The 18,856-nt window shown below is 40.0% G+C and overlaps 1 protein-coding gene across 1 annotated transcript; it reads right to left on the bottom strand.

Moving 5' to 3' along the window:
* Positions 1–1,039: 1,039 nt before the first annotated feature.
* LOC131282474 (transcription factor Ken 1) lies at positions 1,040–9,816 on the bottom strand. Its single transcript, XM_058311950.1, has 6 exons — positions 9,807–9,816; positions 4,335–4,500; positions 4,043–4,254; positions 3,207–3,958; positions 2,876–3,137; positions 1,040–1,815 (listed from the first exon to the last, which is right to left on the bottom strand). The coding sequence occupies exons 1-6, from the start codon at positions 9,814–9,816 to the stop codon at positions 1,040–1,042; spliced, it is 2,178 nt and encodes a 725-aa protein (XP_058167933.1).
* Positions 9,817–18,856: the final 9,040 nt, after the last annotated feature.

Below are 18,856 nucleotides of genomic sequence, written 5' to 3'. Positions count from 1 at the left end.
AAGCATGGCAAATACTCTCCTATAGACTGCGCTGATAGCTGTAGTCATGTATTTAATGACAGTCTGAAAGCCAACTAAAAGCACTTACAATTTATTAAATGCAACCCCTTTACAAGATGACAGAACTTTTAAAAAAAAAGTACAAGAATGCAATCAAGACATGAATAAAACAACAAAAGGAACTTATCGGTGAAACAGACCACATGTGTTTGACGCTTTTTCATTACTTTGCTTCCGTGATTATGCTGCTGCACAAGGAAGACACACGCAGTGGGTGCAAAATGGGACAAATTTGGCACAAGTAAGTGAGTATTAAGTATCGAGTTTTCATTTTCTTCTAGCTTATATTCTCAAGTACAACAGACGGAGCGTATACACTAGTATCCCAAATATTTAACAAACGGTCGCTCCGGGTATACCTAGTTGGCACACAAACGGAGGTGGTCAGGACCGCTTCGTTATATGATTCTACAATTTAACCACGACATTGATGAGTAGCAATATGGGAGTTTGTTCATGTGTAGAAAATGATTGATGCATATTAAGTTTTAGACGATTTCTAAGAACGAGGAAGAATAAAAGAACGTATCAGAACGCTCCTAATGTTTTGACGAACGATTGCAAGTTTTGTAAAGTTCAATTTTCCTGTGGAAAATCAAAGCAAAACTCGACATCATCAGTCACTGATCAGGACGTTTCGGCTTAAGCGGAGTAAATACGTTAGTTATGGACTTTATCGGGGATTGTATAAGTATTTGCGCTTGTTTAATACTCCTGCGTCTGCTCTAAAGGGATTTGGAACTCCTCCCCCTCCTTTAATAGTATCTCGTCAACGTGAAGGATAAGATCCTAAAGCTATGAAACTGTACTATGGTAATGGTGATTTATTCCGTGAGTTATAATGGGTGGATGGTTAAAGTGAAGCAAACAGCTCAAGCCGGTGTTGATGTTGCTGGTAGTATTGCAGCAGAAAGCTTTCTTCCGACTCGATCGTGGCCTGTCCTGGAAGACTATCGAGGTTAGGTGGCAGCACCGCGTATCATTCATGGAGGTTTTTACTAAGTAGCAGGTTGTTGTGGTGACCAGAAAGATGGCGCACCAGTTCTTGCAGCGTCTCAAAATATAAGGTACAGAAACAACAAGTGTAGCGTCCACCTGCCTCCGGTGAGTTGATGATGTTCCGGTGTACCGAACAAAGATGCTTCAGTAGGTGCGCCTTCTGTTTGAACATGGCCACACAAAGCCTACAAGCGAACGGCTTTTCACCCGTATGGACTCGCAAGTGCGTCTTCAAGTTCCAGGACATTCCGAACTGCTTGCCGCAATACTCACACCGATACTCGCGCACCGGTGCATTACCACTCCCCAATCCACCGCCACTACCGACGCCCGTGCTGGCCGAACTCGATCCTGAACCACCTAATCCACTAGTCGCACTTCCCCCGCTGCCACCACAAGCTCCACTTCCACCACCTGATCGTGCACTCAAGACCGCCTCAGCCTGAGTGCTCTCGAAGTTCTTCATTTGTTGAATCAATTCGGCCGGACTGGTGTCCGTATTGGCGCTGGCGGCATGCAGATATGGAACAGCCAACAAGTCCGATGGACCGCTCGGTAGCCCGGCTAAAGCCGCTGGTGCCCATGGGTAAACAAACGGCGCCACTGCCAATTTATTATCCACGCTAGGAGGACGTATCCGGTTGTTATTGGTGCTGCTGGTATTGTTATTGTTGTTATTGGTACTGGACGACAGGCTGTTGCCGAGCGCCGTAATATCGGTGGGTCTTGTCGATCCAGGCGATCCGGGTCTTGTTTCTGACAAAAAAAAACGAATCCTAATTTAAAAGCGAAAATTCCGTCGCGGAAAACTAGTTATGCATTGTATCCAATAATTTTCATAGTTGATCCTTATCCAAAAGATAAGAATTTGATAGTTACGATAATTTTAGTGGAGTTTTTTTGTAGAAAAAAAAAACAAAAAACATAAAACTGATTCAATACTAGGTTTATTAAGATCCGTAGTTTTGGCAGAAAACTTTGAATTATTGTTATCATTTCCGTGATAAGTTTAAGCAAAGTAAAAGAGTATAAAATATTCTCCAAGGAAGATCAATCATCATATTGATCATAAGCGTCTGCAGTGCTTCTTCCTTTGAAATTCTGTTACGATTGATATTGGCTGGATTTTATGTTTTCTTGGCCCAGGATGTTTATGAAATTTGAAATATATTTAAAGTTAAAAGATTTTTTCAAATCTTTTATGATCTCTGTTATCTGTTTTATAGCTTAGAAAAAGTTTCGCTTCCTTTCCTTCCAACAATATTAAACTATTTATTATCGAGCAAAAAAAACCATATCAAAAGTGAAGTTTTCAAACAGTAAACTAAATATTAGTTTATACCCTTCGAGCGAACCATACATGTGTACCAAAAACACAAAGTGAAACCTCACGTTGTTCGCCTCGAAGCTGTTACTTTTTCTTCTTTTTATGAAGTGTTTGCGTTTCGTGTGGGAATCGCTGAATATATACGACCAAATTTTAAATAATAAAATAAATTTATACTATTTTGAGGAAACAGGAGTTTTAAAAATTCTTTAGAAAATATCATGATCTATTTTAGTTGTGCGTTTATTTGACAACATGGGTCGTCATGTCGTATGGACAGTACCAAAATGCATAGACAGATTTTTTAAATCTTAAGGTATTTCGTGTATGCCTAATTACGGGCTTACGTAAGGGATATAAAATGATAAACTTATTTACTTTAGGATATGAAAAAAAATTGGTACAACAACGATTTCTACCCAAAATTTGGTATTCTATCGAAACAAAATGTATATCATGGCCGGATGGTGGTCGTCCCGTGTTACTTACCTGCCAAGAACGATGGTGGTGCCGCCAAGAAGCATTTGCGTGAGCGCAGGTCCTCGAGGTAGCTTGGAACGAAGGGCGGGTTTTGGGCCGGCGAGTTGTGAAATCCGGGCCGTCGTTTTCTATGGGGTGTCACGACATAGTTGTCCGGAGAGCCGTGCAGTAGTTCGTGGTCCAGTGGCTTCAGCGATTCACTATCTGATTGTATGTAATACGCTTTCCGCTTGGTACGAAATGGATCCAAATACCGCGGTGGAAGAAGATTCTGGTTGCGTGTCAAACAGAAAGTATTAGATGAGCTGACGATTTAGCTGTTCAAATTGCTTGACCTTACCTTTGTTGGTGCATTGCCTATCGTTTCAACGTCGATATTAGCATCGTCTGAGTCGACTTCTTGCTGTTGTTGCTTCACAATGGATAAATTGACCGGATCGGAAGAGCTGCGCCTGCGACTTTGTAACGATTCTGTACCACCTCCACTGGTTGGTGTTCGACTGGTCACTTCCGTACTGCAGGCCTCGTCGACTAACTCGCGATCTTCTACATCCAGCTCAAAGTCTTCGTCGTCGTCCGCGTACGGCTCGCATACACTTCCACTGCTATGCCTCGTTGAAGGACTTTTGCGATCAACGCCAGCCGTTCGGGACGATTGTAGAGTAGCATCTCCGCCACCTCTACTACTTGACTCACTCCGTGCTTCACCAGTCGTACTGCCTGCTTCCTCTGCGATGCCTCTAGATGCACTCGTTTCGCCACTAGCTATATCACCTCTTCCCCCTTCAGTACTTCCCCCTCCATCGCCTTCATCTTGGTCCGGGTGCCCAACATGTTGCAAGTTGTTGTTGCTTTTGATGATGGCTTCCTCGACTTCGTCCATATAGTCGGTGTCCTCGCGGTCACCTCCATCATCCGAGCTACCCGCCGAATTACGCTCGCTTTTGACACTCACTTTCGATCGGCTTGTCGGACTGTCGCTCCTCGTTTGAACCAGACCCTCCTGACTACTCGCACGCCTTCGCCGGTGATCCAATGCAGTGATACCCTCATTTCGGTTGATATCAACGAGGGGTTCTGATTTTTGCGACTCTAAAACGGCAAACATGGTACGTTACACATAGATACTACAGAAATATAGAAATAGAAATGAACTATCTAAAGGCAACTGTTTACCGGAATCATTGCTGCAATCGCTATTCTTCCAAATGCTGGGCTTGATTTGAAGTAGAGCTAGGAGATCTTGTAAGTGGTGTACTTCGTTGGCCGGCACATATACTTGTCCGGAGTACAGGAAGTCCAGCAGGAGCCGAAAATAACACACCTGCACGTCCGGAAAGTACACCGTGGTTTCACCTTCCAGTACAGGTGTCTCTTCCAATATCATTCTACAATTACAAAAGGGTAGCTTGAATTACAATGGTGCTGTGCTTGAAGAAAAGTTAAGGGAATCGCGACTATACATTACCTTATCAGAGGGCTGGCAGCAGCCAGTACCAATTTGTGGGCTCGTACCGTCTCCTTGCCATCACAGATGAGTAAAAGATCTGTCGCATGCTCCCCGCGAAATGCTGCACCGATCTCTTGGAGTATACACTCGCCATGTTTGCTATAGTGCAGCATCAGCATCCTAACTGTAGGACGACAAGAGAAATTGTACTTCATTAGTCGTGAAATTGAAGCCTCATATCGCACAGGTTAATGTCCTTGTAATAGGAATATTCTACACTCGACAATGTCCTGTCAACATTAAAGAGATATTATAATTTACCCCTCGTGAAGGCTTTTAGTGTTCGACTTGCAACAACGAACACCAAATAGACGTAGTTAGATATGAAGAATGGTAGTAGAATGGTCCTCTACACTAATTATTTTAGGTGGAACCAAAGTGATCTGCACTAATAAGAAGGGATAATAAATTAATTTTAACATTCAAGCCATATCCATCTCTTACGAGTATTGAAATGAAGAAAAGGCATTAATATTGATGTTCCAGAAGTTTCTGACTGATAGAAGTAAAAATCTATGCTAATTTTTTGTTAAGTTTAAGATTGGGTCTGAATACAAAAAAGGGACTTTATCAGTTCATTTGGATCGATCGTATTAGATAGAGAAATGTTTTATTAGGTCAGTCTACCTTTGAAACATACTTTCAATTTTGACAATTGAACAAAACTTATTTTCAAACGACATAACGCTGTAGAAATTTTTTTGTGTTAATAAATGCAACGAAGAAACAATTGTGTGAGATTTAAAGAGATTCCTTCACTACGTCGTTGATGTCTCCAGACAAATGAATGCATTCTCCCTTGTGGAGTACATAGCGTACACATCTATGCATTTGACACCTTCCATCGTTAGAGTATCCTGATATATTATCACTCACCAACTAAACGCATTCGATGTGATCGTAGGGAAACGAAAGGAAAAAAAACAAAATAACAAAATCAAAAAGACGTATCAGGATGATTCCAACATTGTAACATAGTGCTATTTCCTAGTGCAATGAGCAGGTGGTAGGGTATGTTTATCGTAATCCTTGCCCTCGCAACCAAGGTCGCATGATTGAACAACCCAAGCTTCGTTTTTGGAAAGTGGGTGCGGGTGGTGCGTTTTTTGGCGACAGGAATTGAAATTCAACGTGTCGTTCACATTTGGCTTACGACCGCTTACGGAATTGGAAGCCCTCTTGTGAACGAAGTGGAGGAGCTAACCTTCGCTAAAAGAAAACCTTTGTGTGCTCGTCGTCAAGGATTTGAGAATAATTTAATAGTTCTTTGATTCCCATTATACACCGAGACACCAAACCTATGCAATTCCACTTGAATTTTGAGGTGAAAATAGGCCAACAAACTAATGTAGGGATGTCCATGATGACGAGAAAATCGTATTTATGAATGTCACAGACTTTCAAAATCACGTTCAAGTCATGGCCGCATGGTGCCCTTACTTCGACGGGAACTGATTTACGCTTTCAAAATGTAGTTATTGAGTCAAAAGCCATGGCCATGGATGTGACCATGGACCTACGTGAGGACGGCTGATGAAATGCGTTTGGCAGCGCCATGTTGCTGCTACCAGAACTGTCAAATATAGTCGGCCGCAAAATTGAGCATGCATCTAAGGAAAATTGGATCTTCTTAAGTCTTTTAAATTCACCTTTGTAGCTTATTGGTTGTATAAATGAAGATTACAAATTGCTTTTTTACTGTTTGTTCCTAAATTTTTTTATAAAAAAATAATATGTAAAAAAAGACAGGTTTTAACAACTTAAGGTTTCGGGAACTTAAGAATGTGCCAAACAATACTTGTTCAGTAGTATGCGCATCTAGGAGACTGAACAGTCTACAAATTAAGCACTTTGGCATGTTTTTTGACCCAAATGGGACCTAAATGGTCATTACAACTGGTACCAAGGATATTGATATGTTTTCCCTCAGAAAGTTGTTATGGGGATTAGAACTAGCGGTAAAATGAACAATACAATGTACAATACTGCTAGAGGAGGAAAAGTGAAAAATGAAGGGACACTTAAAAACCTTACCAACAAAGGACGAAATTTATTTTTATAACAGTCGACGAACGAGGAATACCTTGAAAACTAAGAATGAATCCTTGCAAAGAATTCAAAAACAGGTCTAGAAATTACTTGACACTCTTAGAAGGCACGTCAGTCCTAACATCAACTGGGGAATTGCTCACATGAACACTTTGCTGGGTTGTATTACTTCAAAAAAACCTGTTTTTCGAAAAGTGAACATGATGAAGAAACTGTGTTTTGTAAATGAAGCATATTGTGACGTCAAAATAGTTCTGATTCGATGCCAGAGATTCACGATTTGGCCCTAACAGTCAATCACACTGAAGGAAGCGTTGTTGTACTATAAAGTTCAATGGCAGTTGGTAGAACTTAAACAATGTAATTTAGCGAAACCATCGTGGACAAAATGGGTTATTTAAACAATCTGAAACATTCTGAAACAACTTCAAAAACGGACGAAAATGTTCCAAAAATCAACAATCTTATTTAGAATTTGTTTATCGATAATGGAGGATAAACTTAAAAAATCCACCCGGCAGATTTGAAGATGTTGAGGGAAAACAGCACCTGCCCACAAAGCGCTGTCCGTGAGGCAGTTTTTGACCAAAAATGACATGTCACCGATTTTTCCATCGTGGAGGAACAAATTCTGAACAAGATTGTTGATTTTTGGAACATTTTCGTCCGTTTTTGAAATTGGGGGGCGCCCAGAACGAGGTTGGCCTCAGTTCCACTTGGCCATCTCACAAAATCGCCGAAAACACTAAAACCGTTACACTGCAAAAAATCTCAAAGACTAGCGGATGCACTCACAGAAACTAAACTTTGCATACTGATCAAGAACATGTTAAGATTTAAAAAAAAAAATTGAACCCGATCCCCTTTCCTCCCTCTTCTCCCTACAACTCGATTCCCGTTACTTTTGGGTCCCCCATCGTACATTAGCCTATCGTAAAAAATCATCTTACTTTGTAAGCACTGTCTCCAATAAGACAACGATACAAACTTCAGTTGATACGTCGTGTGGTACTGGTGTCGTATAATGCCTAACTGACTCAAATCACTTCCCCAGATCAATGGGCTTCAACCCCATGGCACATTTAGGATGCTTATCAAAGCATCAGTCGAAAAACAACGATCGACTAACGCCAAGGTACAAAAGAGAACTGAAAATGGCTTTGCAGGGCATATGGAGTAGTTAGATTAGTGGAATCGATGCCAGAACGGATGCAGGCAGTATTGGGTCCCAAAGATAGTCATACAAAATACTAACTAAATGTGTTTATTTTTTATTTGATCCCAATTTGGCCCTTAGGTTGTGATGTACACAGAGCTGTATGCTCAATTTTGCGATGATGAAGATAGCCCTTCTTCACTTATCATTTTATTATAAAAATTTCAAACAAGTAATAGAAAAACAAAAAATTTGCTAAAAACTACGTTTAAAAAATAAATTAGGTCAATGTTTGAGCGAGTTGGAGAAGAAAATCCAGTGCTCATTTGGATGCATGCTCAATATTGCGATTGACTGTATGCAAAGGTAGTTGGCATGGCTCACAAACTTTGGTGGTCCAAATTTGATTTAAAAAAAGGGGTTTAATTGATTTACTCTGAGAAATGTTGTATCAAAAGATGACAGACGTTTGATATTTAAAAATGGAAAAATATACATCACATGAATCAAGTTACTTTCATTTTAAAATATATTTTTCATAGCCAGTTGACTTCCTGTTTCCAGTTCTTCAGTTGCCATGATATTTTTACCATGAATGTTAATTTTTTTAAATCACCGTTGGACATAGGGGCGAAACGCAAAGTTCGTCACTCCACCATGTTTAAAGCTCTCGAAAACAGACTGTTTAGAAGCATGGATACGTATAGTGTAATACCACCCCTAGAACCTATGTTTCATTCCCATTTAACATCGAGATTGGGTATATCAAACTTAAACCTGCCATCAATCAATTCGATGTTGCCCATGTTCCGGTATACGAAAATTTCCCCCGAAAATCAACCAACTTCCCCTTAAAACTCAATTTACACGGTTAAGCAAAAGTATTTGAAAAACATTAATTTAACAGTTGGTCTATTTATTCGCAATTAAATTTTGTATTAGACCTGGGAATAACGCCGTACTACAGCTAGGCAGATCTGTGCGTTAATGTCTTGGTTTTTGTTTTTTTGGTTTTTTCTTTGTAGTGTATTAATTGTCCTGACCAGACATACTGAGTAATAGTAATTCAACACACTTCAACCCCACATACATTTGATGCATGTTTATTGATTTATTTATTGTTATACAATTTTGTATAATGTATTCGTTAGGTTGCATTTCGAATAGAGCTTTCCCATTAACGTGTTAACAAGAAAATAAAGATCAAACCTGCTAATTTTTTTAGATGGACCCGGCCATTTTTAGAGGTACTAGGCTTTTCTCGTAGGACAGTTACTGTGGTTTATTGACAATACCGCCATTTAAACCGGGTAACTTGAGAGAAACATAACTCAAAACCGTAGCTCAAAATTATAATGTTAAAAAACAACGGATTCGCGACGTGGGTTCAAATCCCAACCGAGACCGAATCCTCCCCTGAACGAGAGGACTGACTATCAACGTACACAAAAGGAAATAGCTGTAAGCCCTTAACGGAGACAGGCGTTGCGCCAAGAAGGGTCACTGAAATTCTAAGGGAAGATCCCCCAGTTTTGTTGTCGCTCGATCCAATACCATGCAAAAATTATAAAGATACATGAAAGATTTATTAATGTTTCGAAAGATTCGTGTATGATTCGAATCTTCAAAGATTTATTAATCAATTTGTGAGAAAAGAGCTAGAGAGAAAAAATTGAAAATTAAGATAATGGCGTTACACGAACTAGCAAAAAAAAGGAGTAAGCAGTTGACGCACTGCAGCCAGTGACTGGAAATGAAAGTGGAAATCGTAATGTCTTCGAACACGTAACCGGCTTTTGGCCATCTCTAAGCCTGTTTGCGGACAACGGGGATAGGAAAAGAATCAGTGAAGGGTGAAACGCAAGAGGGGCACACATATACAAACGCCTATGTGTGCACGGACCGCCGAGTCAAGTCCAAGGTCATATTGTACCCTCGTAAGACGAAATTGATCAAAACGAGACGGCCGATATTGCGCTTTTTTCGGCGTCTGTGTCATGCTTCTATTCGTGTGTGTCTGCTTCCACGATCCTCCGCGGAGCGATTCACTCAATCCCATGTCGCATAGAGTTAAGCCCCATGCCTGCGTTGAGTACATCACACCAATCTGCCCTTTGAAGAAGAGGGAAATGCATTTCTGCGTAACGAATATTTTCAGCTTGTTTCGGGCATCTATCATTCTTCTGTCCAGTTCCAGATGGGTCATCCGAACTGTGATACAACACTACCAACCATTTCTAGATTAATAGCTCTTACCTCACCTTTTGTCAGGTGTAGACATTTGTTTTCGCTCTTTACTGTCTTTATTAATCATATGTTGTGTTAATTGAAAGGCCCATTACAAAAATAACAAATATCACGAATATCCATTAATAGTATGTCTACGATTGACGAACACATTATGTATATGAACGTTTTATTTGTACAAGTTTGCACATTTAATTTTTAACTTCTAATTTTTTTTCATTCTGAACTATTTTCTACATAATTATTTAATATGTAATGCTGCACCCATGCGGCGTCATTCTGGTAGGCGGGAAAAATTAAAGCTAACACAATGAAAAACAATCACACAGTTTTGCTCCACAACAGTTTGTCCAAAGGTGAAGGAACTGTTGACTATTTTTGATGAGTATGCAAACTTAGCTTTCTATAAACCTATTTGAGTGCCTTTCCAGTTACAGTTTTGCCCTGTACTCTGTGGGGAGCTTAAGTTAAAATGTTGTTTTGATGAGCAATCATTTTTACAGAAACGAATGAAAGGTACAGACATTTAAAAAACGATTCGTGGATTGTATGACGATGCAAACTCATTACCAACTCCCAGCTGGAAAAACAGCGATGATAAGAAAATCATCCGACTGAACTAACGTTTTTTTTAAAAATAATTAGATATGACCGACATAAACATTTAAATCATTCAGAACACAAATAATGGTGGTGGTGTACAAATGTAGATTTTATTTTCTGTGGTAACCTAGAAACGTTGACATAATTATTGATTAGGTGTCAATAAAGGAGGATTGAAGCTACATTCTGCATATTGAGGACAACTAACTAAATTGAATTTTATAAACAGTAGTTTAAGCCGCAAATCAGGATTGATAAAAATACGCATACGCATACTAGAGAAAAGCACAAAGCTTTCGCACGATAATCTTGAAAGATGTGTGAGTATCTAATATCAGCTTTTTTGGTGCATAGTATTAGAAACACCGTTTAACTTTGTTTGTAAAACCTATCAAATTTTAAATTTTTAAATCCATTGTCCAAGATCCATGTAAAATTATCACGAAAGACAGGCGAGATTGCTAGGCGTGATTGTTTATTTGTTAAATTGTTTATTAACTGTCTTCGTCAGTCATTGTAAAACCTCGTATCAAAACCTAACACTTTTCCCCGAATTTAAAAGAGGTTAATTTAAGACTCTACAACTACTTTTTGACTTGATATATTATGTATTGAATTTGAACTATTCATTTGTAAATAAATTGAAACGTTTTGCACATTTTTGTTTTAAATGGCGCTATAACCTTGCCTTGACCAAGCTCCATCGGAAACAGCTCACGGCTCTTTTCCGTATCCTGGCTTTGCTTGCGGCTTCGTAAACGACGTCCTTTCACCTTAATTTTCGGCTAACCGAACTCTTTCTAACAAACCGTCCACCGTTTACTGTGACGTTGTTTCGTGTGTGAGTGATGAGATCTGCATGAACTGTTGGAAGCTTTCCTTTTTTATTTATGCTCCCTTTTAACGGAGTCATTTCTTTTTTCACCAACAGGCAACCGAAAGCAAACCAGATTGGTTTTGATGCTCGTAAACCTACATTGCAAAGTGAATCGTTCAAGGTCACACTCGCCGAATACGGCTACCGCGTACCCCTTTAGTGAAGTATCGATACACACAGTCGCACACACAAAGTCGCGCACACGCTTACACACACATACGCGCGCGCGTGCACACACATACTCACACACACACGTGACGTCTCACACGGGACAGGAAAAGGGCACCACTTTTTTATCGGCTAGCGCATTTCCCTGGACCGCGTGAATTTGCGATTTCCTTTCTTATGGTTTTATCACGCACACCAGTGTGGGCCCTTGAAATGGACCACTTCAGCTGACGAAGGGAAGGGAATAGAGTTTTCCTTCGATTCCGTGCTGCGATTAGACAGCCTCGTCTGTCCCAAGGAGTCTGTAGGCGCGGCGGAGAAATCGTCATCAGGTCGAATGCAAGTCAATCCTGTGGTAACCTATTAACCGGTTTATACGTTCATTACACACACGATCATCTTTTCATCTCTGGTTTCCTCGCTTCTTCACCCTTCTTGACCATCCAGCTCCATCGCTGGCTTTCGCTCGTTCGCGGTTTTCTTTTTTGTACAACAAGCCATGCATCATTTTTTCGGGATAGCATTCAATGCGATTAGTTACGGTGGACCCTTGTGTTCTTATGATTGAAACTTGCCAGACTATGAAATTCGCTCAACCCAGACTGGAGATTCTGAGCGCCAAAAAACATACCATTGCTTCGTTTTACCACCACAGTTATCACTTGCAATCTCTGCATTCTTTATTTTCTGTTCTTTTAAAGCCTTTGATAAGACACCACAGAATATAAGACACCACAGAATATAAGACACCACAGAATATTTAGATCCTGACTTTTGCTGAGCACATTTTTATCAACATTTTTTAACCTTAATGTATTAAAAGATATTGTCATATTTCGATTGAAAGCAACATATTAATCGAATATATAAAAAAACTCATGCTAAAAGGTAAGTTTTCGGGTACGATAGAGTTCCACCGGCTAACCTAAACATATGATCAAATTGATAAGTCATCGTAGTCATACGTCGAAGGCAATGGCATACAACCACTTACTACAAAAAATAGTATGATTAAAGAAGGCTTTAAACACATAAAACAACAATACGTTTGTATTTTACCCGTTAAAACAATTTTAAATAGTTTGACATAACAATCGCATTCGGTGATTACTTTATTCTGTCACGGATTCTTTATTTTCATCACCATTTCGACAGCAAGCTGATCCTTTCGCATGTTCTCCATCCCAAGAACTCCAACGTGCAGGCATTAAGGCTGCAACGTGCAACGTACACAAACCCCTATCCATCAGATCGATCCTCCTCGTCCGTCTTCTCTTGTTCATGCAAAAATCAACACACACATAGTCATATATACGCACGCACGTTGAAATCTGCACCAGACTTTCGCGGTATACATAAACTTTTCAAGGTCATACATTCTCTATGTGGCTGCCGTTTTTCTTTGTTTTTCTTCCCCCCTTTCTTCATTCGCTGCTTTGGTTTCATTGCGCAAAGAATGCCTCGCACCATCGCTGCAGACAGTGACCTGGTTGACAGATCCGAACGAAACGACCGACTAAGGCCGTCCTCGCGCGGCTCTCAATCCTCAGGACCGTGCGCCGTACGAATCCTCACTGTCGGTGATCACTTTCAAACGTTTTTTTTCGGTTTTCTTCAATTATCTTTCGCTTCTCCAATCGGTTCTTTCTTTTTCATGTTCGCCAACCTCAAATTTAAATCCTTTTCCTTTCCCTCTTCTTGATTCCTTTTTTTATATGCGAAAAATTAGTTCCTTGCGAGTCTTTTTTTCTGACTGGTCTGGTCTAACTCTCGTCTGGGCTTTTTCCTTTTCTTCATCAGTATGTTTGCGTTCTACTTCGAATCTAGCCATCTTTCTTGCCTTCTGTTTTCATGACTCTTTCGACTTCATGAATGCTTAACGTCCAAGACGGGAATTTAGGAAACTTACTTTCTGGACCACAATGGAGACAAAATTGTCCTCGTTCGGCTGATGATACGGCTCGTATCGCTGATCACTTGCAGGAAATTTTATATGATACTAGGTATAAAGGCCCATGGCGCAGCGGTAGCGCGAGGAAACACCACACCACAGGTGTGGGATCGAATCTCGAGTCTGGCACCCTCCGGTATTACGAACGGCTGACCACCGATCTATAATATACCGTCTTTCGGGCACACAAACTCTCTTTGGAGAGAGGCCTTGTCCCACTAGAGGATATCGTGTCACATAAAAAAAAGGTATAAAGGCCCGGTTACACGGGCCCATGTTGATGAAAGAATTTGCATTAGAATCTGGTAAAATTGTGGCAAATTCAGTAAATCAAAGCCTTAACTCAGTTAGAAGATTTAACCTGTATTAAACTATGAGAGGCTAATCTAAATCCCGGCATGGCCGAATGGTAATGAAACATTTATCGGGCCAAACAGAAGAATTTTTGATCACTGCAGACTTTACTTGAGGGATGTGTTTTACATTGTCCGGATACAATAATTTTCTGACTATCATACAGCCAAATTCAGTCAAAGAAAAATAACAGGCCAATGCCTGTTATTTGCCAAGCACCATGAATTGTCTAATGTGTCGACAAATAGTCCCGGTAGATATGGGGTACCCGGGAAATACAGGTTAATTGCAAAGGAACAATTTTAATTTTGCATAATTTAGAAGATCTAATAAAGTGAACATGGTAGATTCAATAGATCAAACGCTGCATCTCCTCAAAACCTCATGCCGGTTGGAAGAGCATTGTCCCAATAGGAAGCTTTGCTCCATGGGCTTATGGCATTAGAAGCTTGACCTAAGGATTGTGTTGTAACCCGGTTAAAACTCAGAAGCTGTCACCAAGCCATACGTAACAGTCTAATGTAACCTATTTCAATGAAGTATGAGACCCTCTTCTTTCAATGAAGGATATGTTATCGATTCCTACTAATTTCGCCCATTTTGTAAATGCGGTATGAGTAAGATAATCTGCAGACCATTGCATATTTTAAATACCGTGCTTAATTTTGTTTGAAAAAATTATGTACAATCATTTCAAGGAAAAATGTGATCAACTTTAAAATCAGGCGAGAAATATAATGTTCTCCTGTGATTTTCTGACTCCCGCTGTTGATAAAATGGTACTAATCAAGCCATACGGACAGAATGGTTGTCCCACTGTCCCATAACAAACCAACTGAATAAAAAAAATATATTTGCTTCAAAGTGCCTACCAAATACCACTTTCTTTCATTCGTTCGTGTAAAGTTCCAGGCCACTGTGGAACGCATGTTCAATTGAACGCGATTTAAAATTCCCGTCATTGGACCTGTGCAATTGTGCTCTTTTAACGATCTCAATTTAAAAACCGTTGAATTTAAAAATATAATGCAATAGAATTAGTGTTTGGTGAGTTTTTTGTGACTGTGTTTTTGTTTCAGTGATAGTGTTTTGTGCGAAATCTATGTCATATGTGCTTATTTTTAAGTGTTTTTTCTTCTTTTTTGTGACCTTTCGCGCTTGTTTGAACCTTTCGAAAACACAGCAAAAGTGATTGAATCGAGCTGAACCAGGTTGCCCGTGCATATTGAACACGGATTTGGTGCACATTTTTTAGAATCATGTTGAAAGATTCATCCGGTGTTTCCTTGATATGTCTGATCAATAGAACACATTCTTTTCATTTTCCGTGGTTATTCTTTTTATTTTCCAAAATATAGAGCGCGTTTCCCCAGGTCAAGTGTGGTTGCTATAGCGATCCTTCCATTTTCCCCAAGCAAACTGATTGCTATGGCGATCAATGCAATGCAATGGGATGAGCGTTTAGAGAATTTCCATACAAATATGTGGTTTTGCATCGATTTTAGTGCGTCACTTTATCCAAGTAGGAGCAGCGTTAGGATTTGCAGCGTGACGTTAAGGATTTTTTATAATAAGACTAGGTAAAACGGCCCGGTTTCACGATCCAGTTACAGGACCCGGTTACAGTGTATGTTTACAGGGCCCGTTTACATGGCCCGGTAACACCGCAAGTTTACAGGGCCCGGTTACAGGACCCGTTTACATGGCCCGGTAATACGGCCCGTTGACAGGTTCCGTTTACAGGGCCCGGTAACACGGCCAATTTACAGGGCCCAACCTTATGGATGTAGTTTTATTTTTATTAATTTAATTAATTTAATTTTATTCTGCGCTTGTTATTTTCATCACGTTGAAGCACCACCTTTCCCAAAAGTAAATGCAATGTTTGAAAAAAAATGGTTCCATAATCACGAAATCGTTTCATTTCCACCCTATTACAAACTTTGAATCGAACTATGACTGCAGATTTCCGCTTTGCTTTGTTTTATTTTCCGGCAAAGTAACCATCGTTAATCAAAGTAACCTCTCGACTACCAAAAACTCGATCATCAAATCGTTCACCCGATCAGAGCGCAACAAAAATTTCCCCTTCATCCTTAGTATTCTTAGCAAAAGCAGAACGCGTGGGAAAACCGATATGCTGCAGTGCATCTCGCTTTCGCGCTCGCTTCGCTCGTTCGTTGCTATATTGCTATCTAAGTGTAAGAAAAGTGTCAGAACAGTGCATCTCGCTTTCGCATTTGCTGCTACGTATATTGCTATCTAAGCCTAGCATCAGAAAAGCATCAGAACAGTGCATCTCGCTTTCGCGCTCGCTTCACTCAATCGTACTGTCTAATGGAACCACTCAGTTACTGGAGTTTGTATAGCGGATTCGAAATGTTGTTAGATGTTTTGGATTCAAAGAAGTAACGTTGGGGCAAATATTTCACATAATTCACATAATAACGACCATTCGCCACAGTCTTCTGATTCTTAATATTTTTGTCGCTTTTCATACTTTTTTCAAAGCAAACACATATACAGACAACAAGGTATTAATGAAAACTATTTCCAATCCACATTTGATTGTTTGGTTCAATGCTACTTTAAATGCTAAATTCACCAAACACTCCTGAGTGCCACTTTGTCTTGAGCACTTTTTAGAATAATCTGGACGATTTTAAATATACAGTGTGCAAATCGGTAAGTACCACACCTGAAAAAAGAACACTTGTCTGCCTTTGCGGTCAATTTTAGAGTATTTAGAATAGCCAATGAATTTGGCTTATCACATCTTCTTTGTTTATCTTTCTACGAAGCTTGTGCAAAAAGAGAGTTTTAAAATCGGTCATAATTTTGTCGGCCAAGCAACACTTATTCCAGGTTCAATACGTGGTTTGCTGAACTATTGTCATTAGGAACGCCAAAGAGTTCGATGACCCAATGTGTCTCAAAACGTTATATGTTAGCTTAGTTCGCTCTAGTCTAGAATTCAATAGTGTAATTTGGTTCCCGCACTTTAACTATTGGCACGATAGAATTGAAATGATTCAGAAAAGGTTCACAAGGTTGGCAATACGATCGCTCCCTTGGCGAGATTCAGATTCAATACCTTCTTATAACTCGCGCTGCCTACTTCTAGGACTACAAACTTCAAAAAAACGACGACTAGTACAACAGGCAGTTTTTATTGGCAAACTGATTCAGGGTGAGATTGACGCCCCCAATCTTCTGGAACTAATTAACTTTAATGCTCCCTCTAGACAGCTCCGCACCTCGGAAGTCCTAAGAACAACCGCCAATAGTACGCGCTATGGCCAGTTCGCTCCAATGACCGCTATGAGCTACACTTTCAATAGAGCTTACTACGCCTTCAATTTTTGTGATAACATTAATACTTTTAAGATGCGCCTGACAACGGACCCAAATTTTGTATAAGAAGTATGTATTTTGTTTTGTCGCGTTTAAGATAGATTTAATTACTCATTGGGACTTTATCTGTCCGTTGAGTTTACACTCTAAATAAACAAATAAACAAATTTTCAAAAGTTTTTGGTATTTGATGTTATTTCTGTTATGTTCTATGACTGTTTGTTTATGCCTGGCATCAGTTTTTAGTAACTTTATAGCACATGAGTCACAGAACAATGCGATATTTGGTGCATCTCCAATGGCACACCTGCATGTACCCGTAATAAACTTTTTCTCAGTTAATCAGTAGTAAGTGCGATCGAAAACCACCCTTTCGAGACTACTGATCTAAGAAATTGTTTCTAAATAATCTAAAGTTACGACAAACGAAAAGAGCACAATAGTAGAAATGCTAATGAACCATTTCAACTTCCAGGGTAGTTTCGAAGTTCAATCTCGGTATTTAACTACCGGACCTATAAAAAATAAAAAATAAAACATTCAGCAATCATTTGCAAAACTCATTGAATTGTCAATTCGAAAAAAGCCACTCACTCGGGCGGGATGCTGTTGCGCATAGAGAATTGTTTTTGCCACCCCCAGCCGCATTAGCTATTCAATATTCTTTGTCGTTTGATTCCTTCCCGTCTATATTCAAAAAATGAACTTTCAGATTCGCATCTCGCGCCTTTTTCGCGCAACAACAAGTCGTCGAACGTGACACGAAGTTGAAAATTAATTAGAATTTCAAACCGATTTTTTAGTGGAAGGAATCGAAGCCGTTTCCAATAGCATTGCATCGAAGCGTAATCACACCAGTGGTTGAAATGACTATAGCGGAAATTTATTTGTTTCTTTACCTCTTTCCTCCGTTCCTATTCTATCTCTATGTCTTGCATATATTCAGCTGTTCGCTCGTGAAGCGACGTGATGCCATTCGATTCCACATAAAAGGGAATTAAAAAGACGAAAGCAGCCTTAAGTTAATCAGAGGCAACCGAGATACAGTACACCCGCTCAAAGAATCGTAACGAAAAAAAAACTTTAAAAAAAAATGACAAAAGTTGCATCCATTAGGCATTAGTTTTGGTACGTAGGAGTGCCAACCTACACTGGTTGTACTATGTGCCGTTACCAACTAGTAACATATACTGCAGCAACCCTTAGCATTTCATCTCGGCCGGCTTCTCTTGAACTCGACTGCCAACTCTCTGATTTTCTCGCATTCCCTACATCTCCCAACTGTGGAGTCTTACACTCCCTTGTTGCCTTCGGATACCCCGTCGACCGAGGCCGCACCCCCTTCGTCGTCCATGCGACCCACAAATGCGGGAGCAAGCTTGTACGCCAGTGAGTGAATGTGCTGCTGGAGGGGAAAAAACAAGTTGCCATTTACCGAGTGCGCGTTGCATGCATGCTTCCCTGGAGAGGTGGCGTGCGTTATGTAACAGAGAACGACCTACAACAATAACGCCAAGGAAGGTACTGGCAGCCCTACAGGGGTGGGTAAATTCATTGGAAAATATAGGGTAGGTCGAAATTACCTAGCAGAGGACAAGTTTTCAAACAGAAATATTCTGCCTTCGCTAGCTATGAACAGAGTGCAAGTATTAGAAGTTCGGAATTAATTCCTGGATGCTGTTTGGTAGTAAATTGCGTTGTGCCTTATGAATCTTTTGGCG

This window comes from Anopheles ziemanni, chromosome 2, assembly GCF_943734765.1.
Source record: "Anopheles ziemanni chromosome 2, idAnoZiCoDA_A2_x.2, whole genome shotgun sequence".
In the NCBI taxonomy this organism is placed as follows: domain Eukaryota; kingdom Metazoa; phylum Arthropoda; class Insecta; order Diptera; family Culicidae; genus Anopheles; species Anopheles ziemanni.
The sequence above is the reverse complement of the archived record's forward strand: the minus strand, read 5'-3'. Positions and strand labels throughout refer to the sequence as shown.

Coding starts and splice junctions, on each gene's coding strand:
- LOC131282474 (XM_058311950.1), bottom strand. Junction 4,255..4,334: donor GCTGCCAGCCCTCTGATAAG/GTAATGTATAGT, acceptor TTGTAATTGTAG/AATGATATTGGAAGAGACAC. Junction 3,138..3,206: donor TAGGCAATGCACCAACAAAG/GTAAGGTCAAGC, acceptor ACACGCAACCAG/AATCTTCTTCCACCGCGGTA.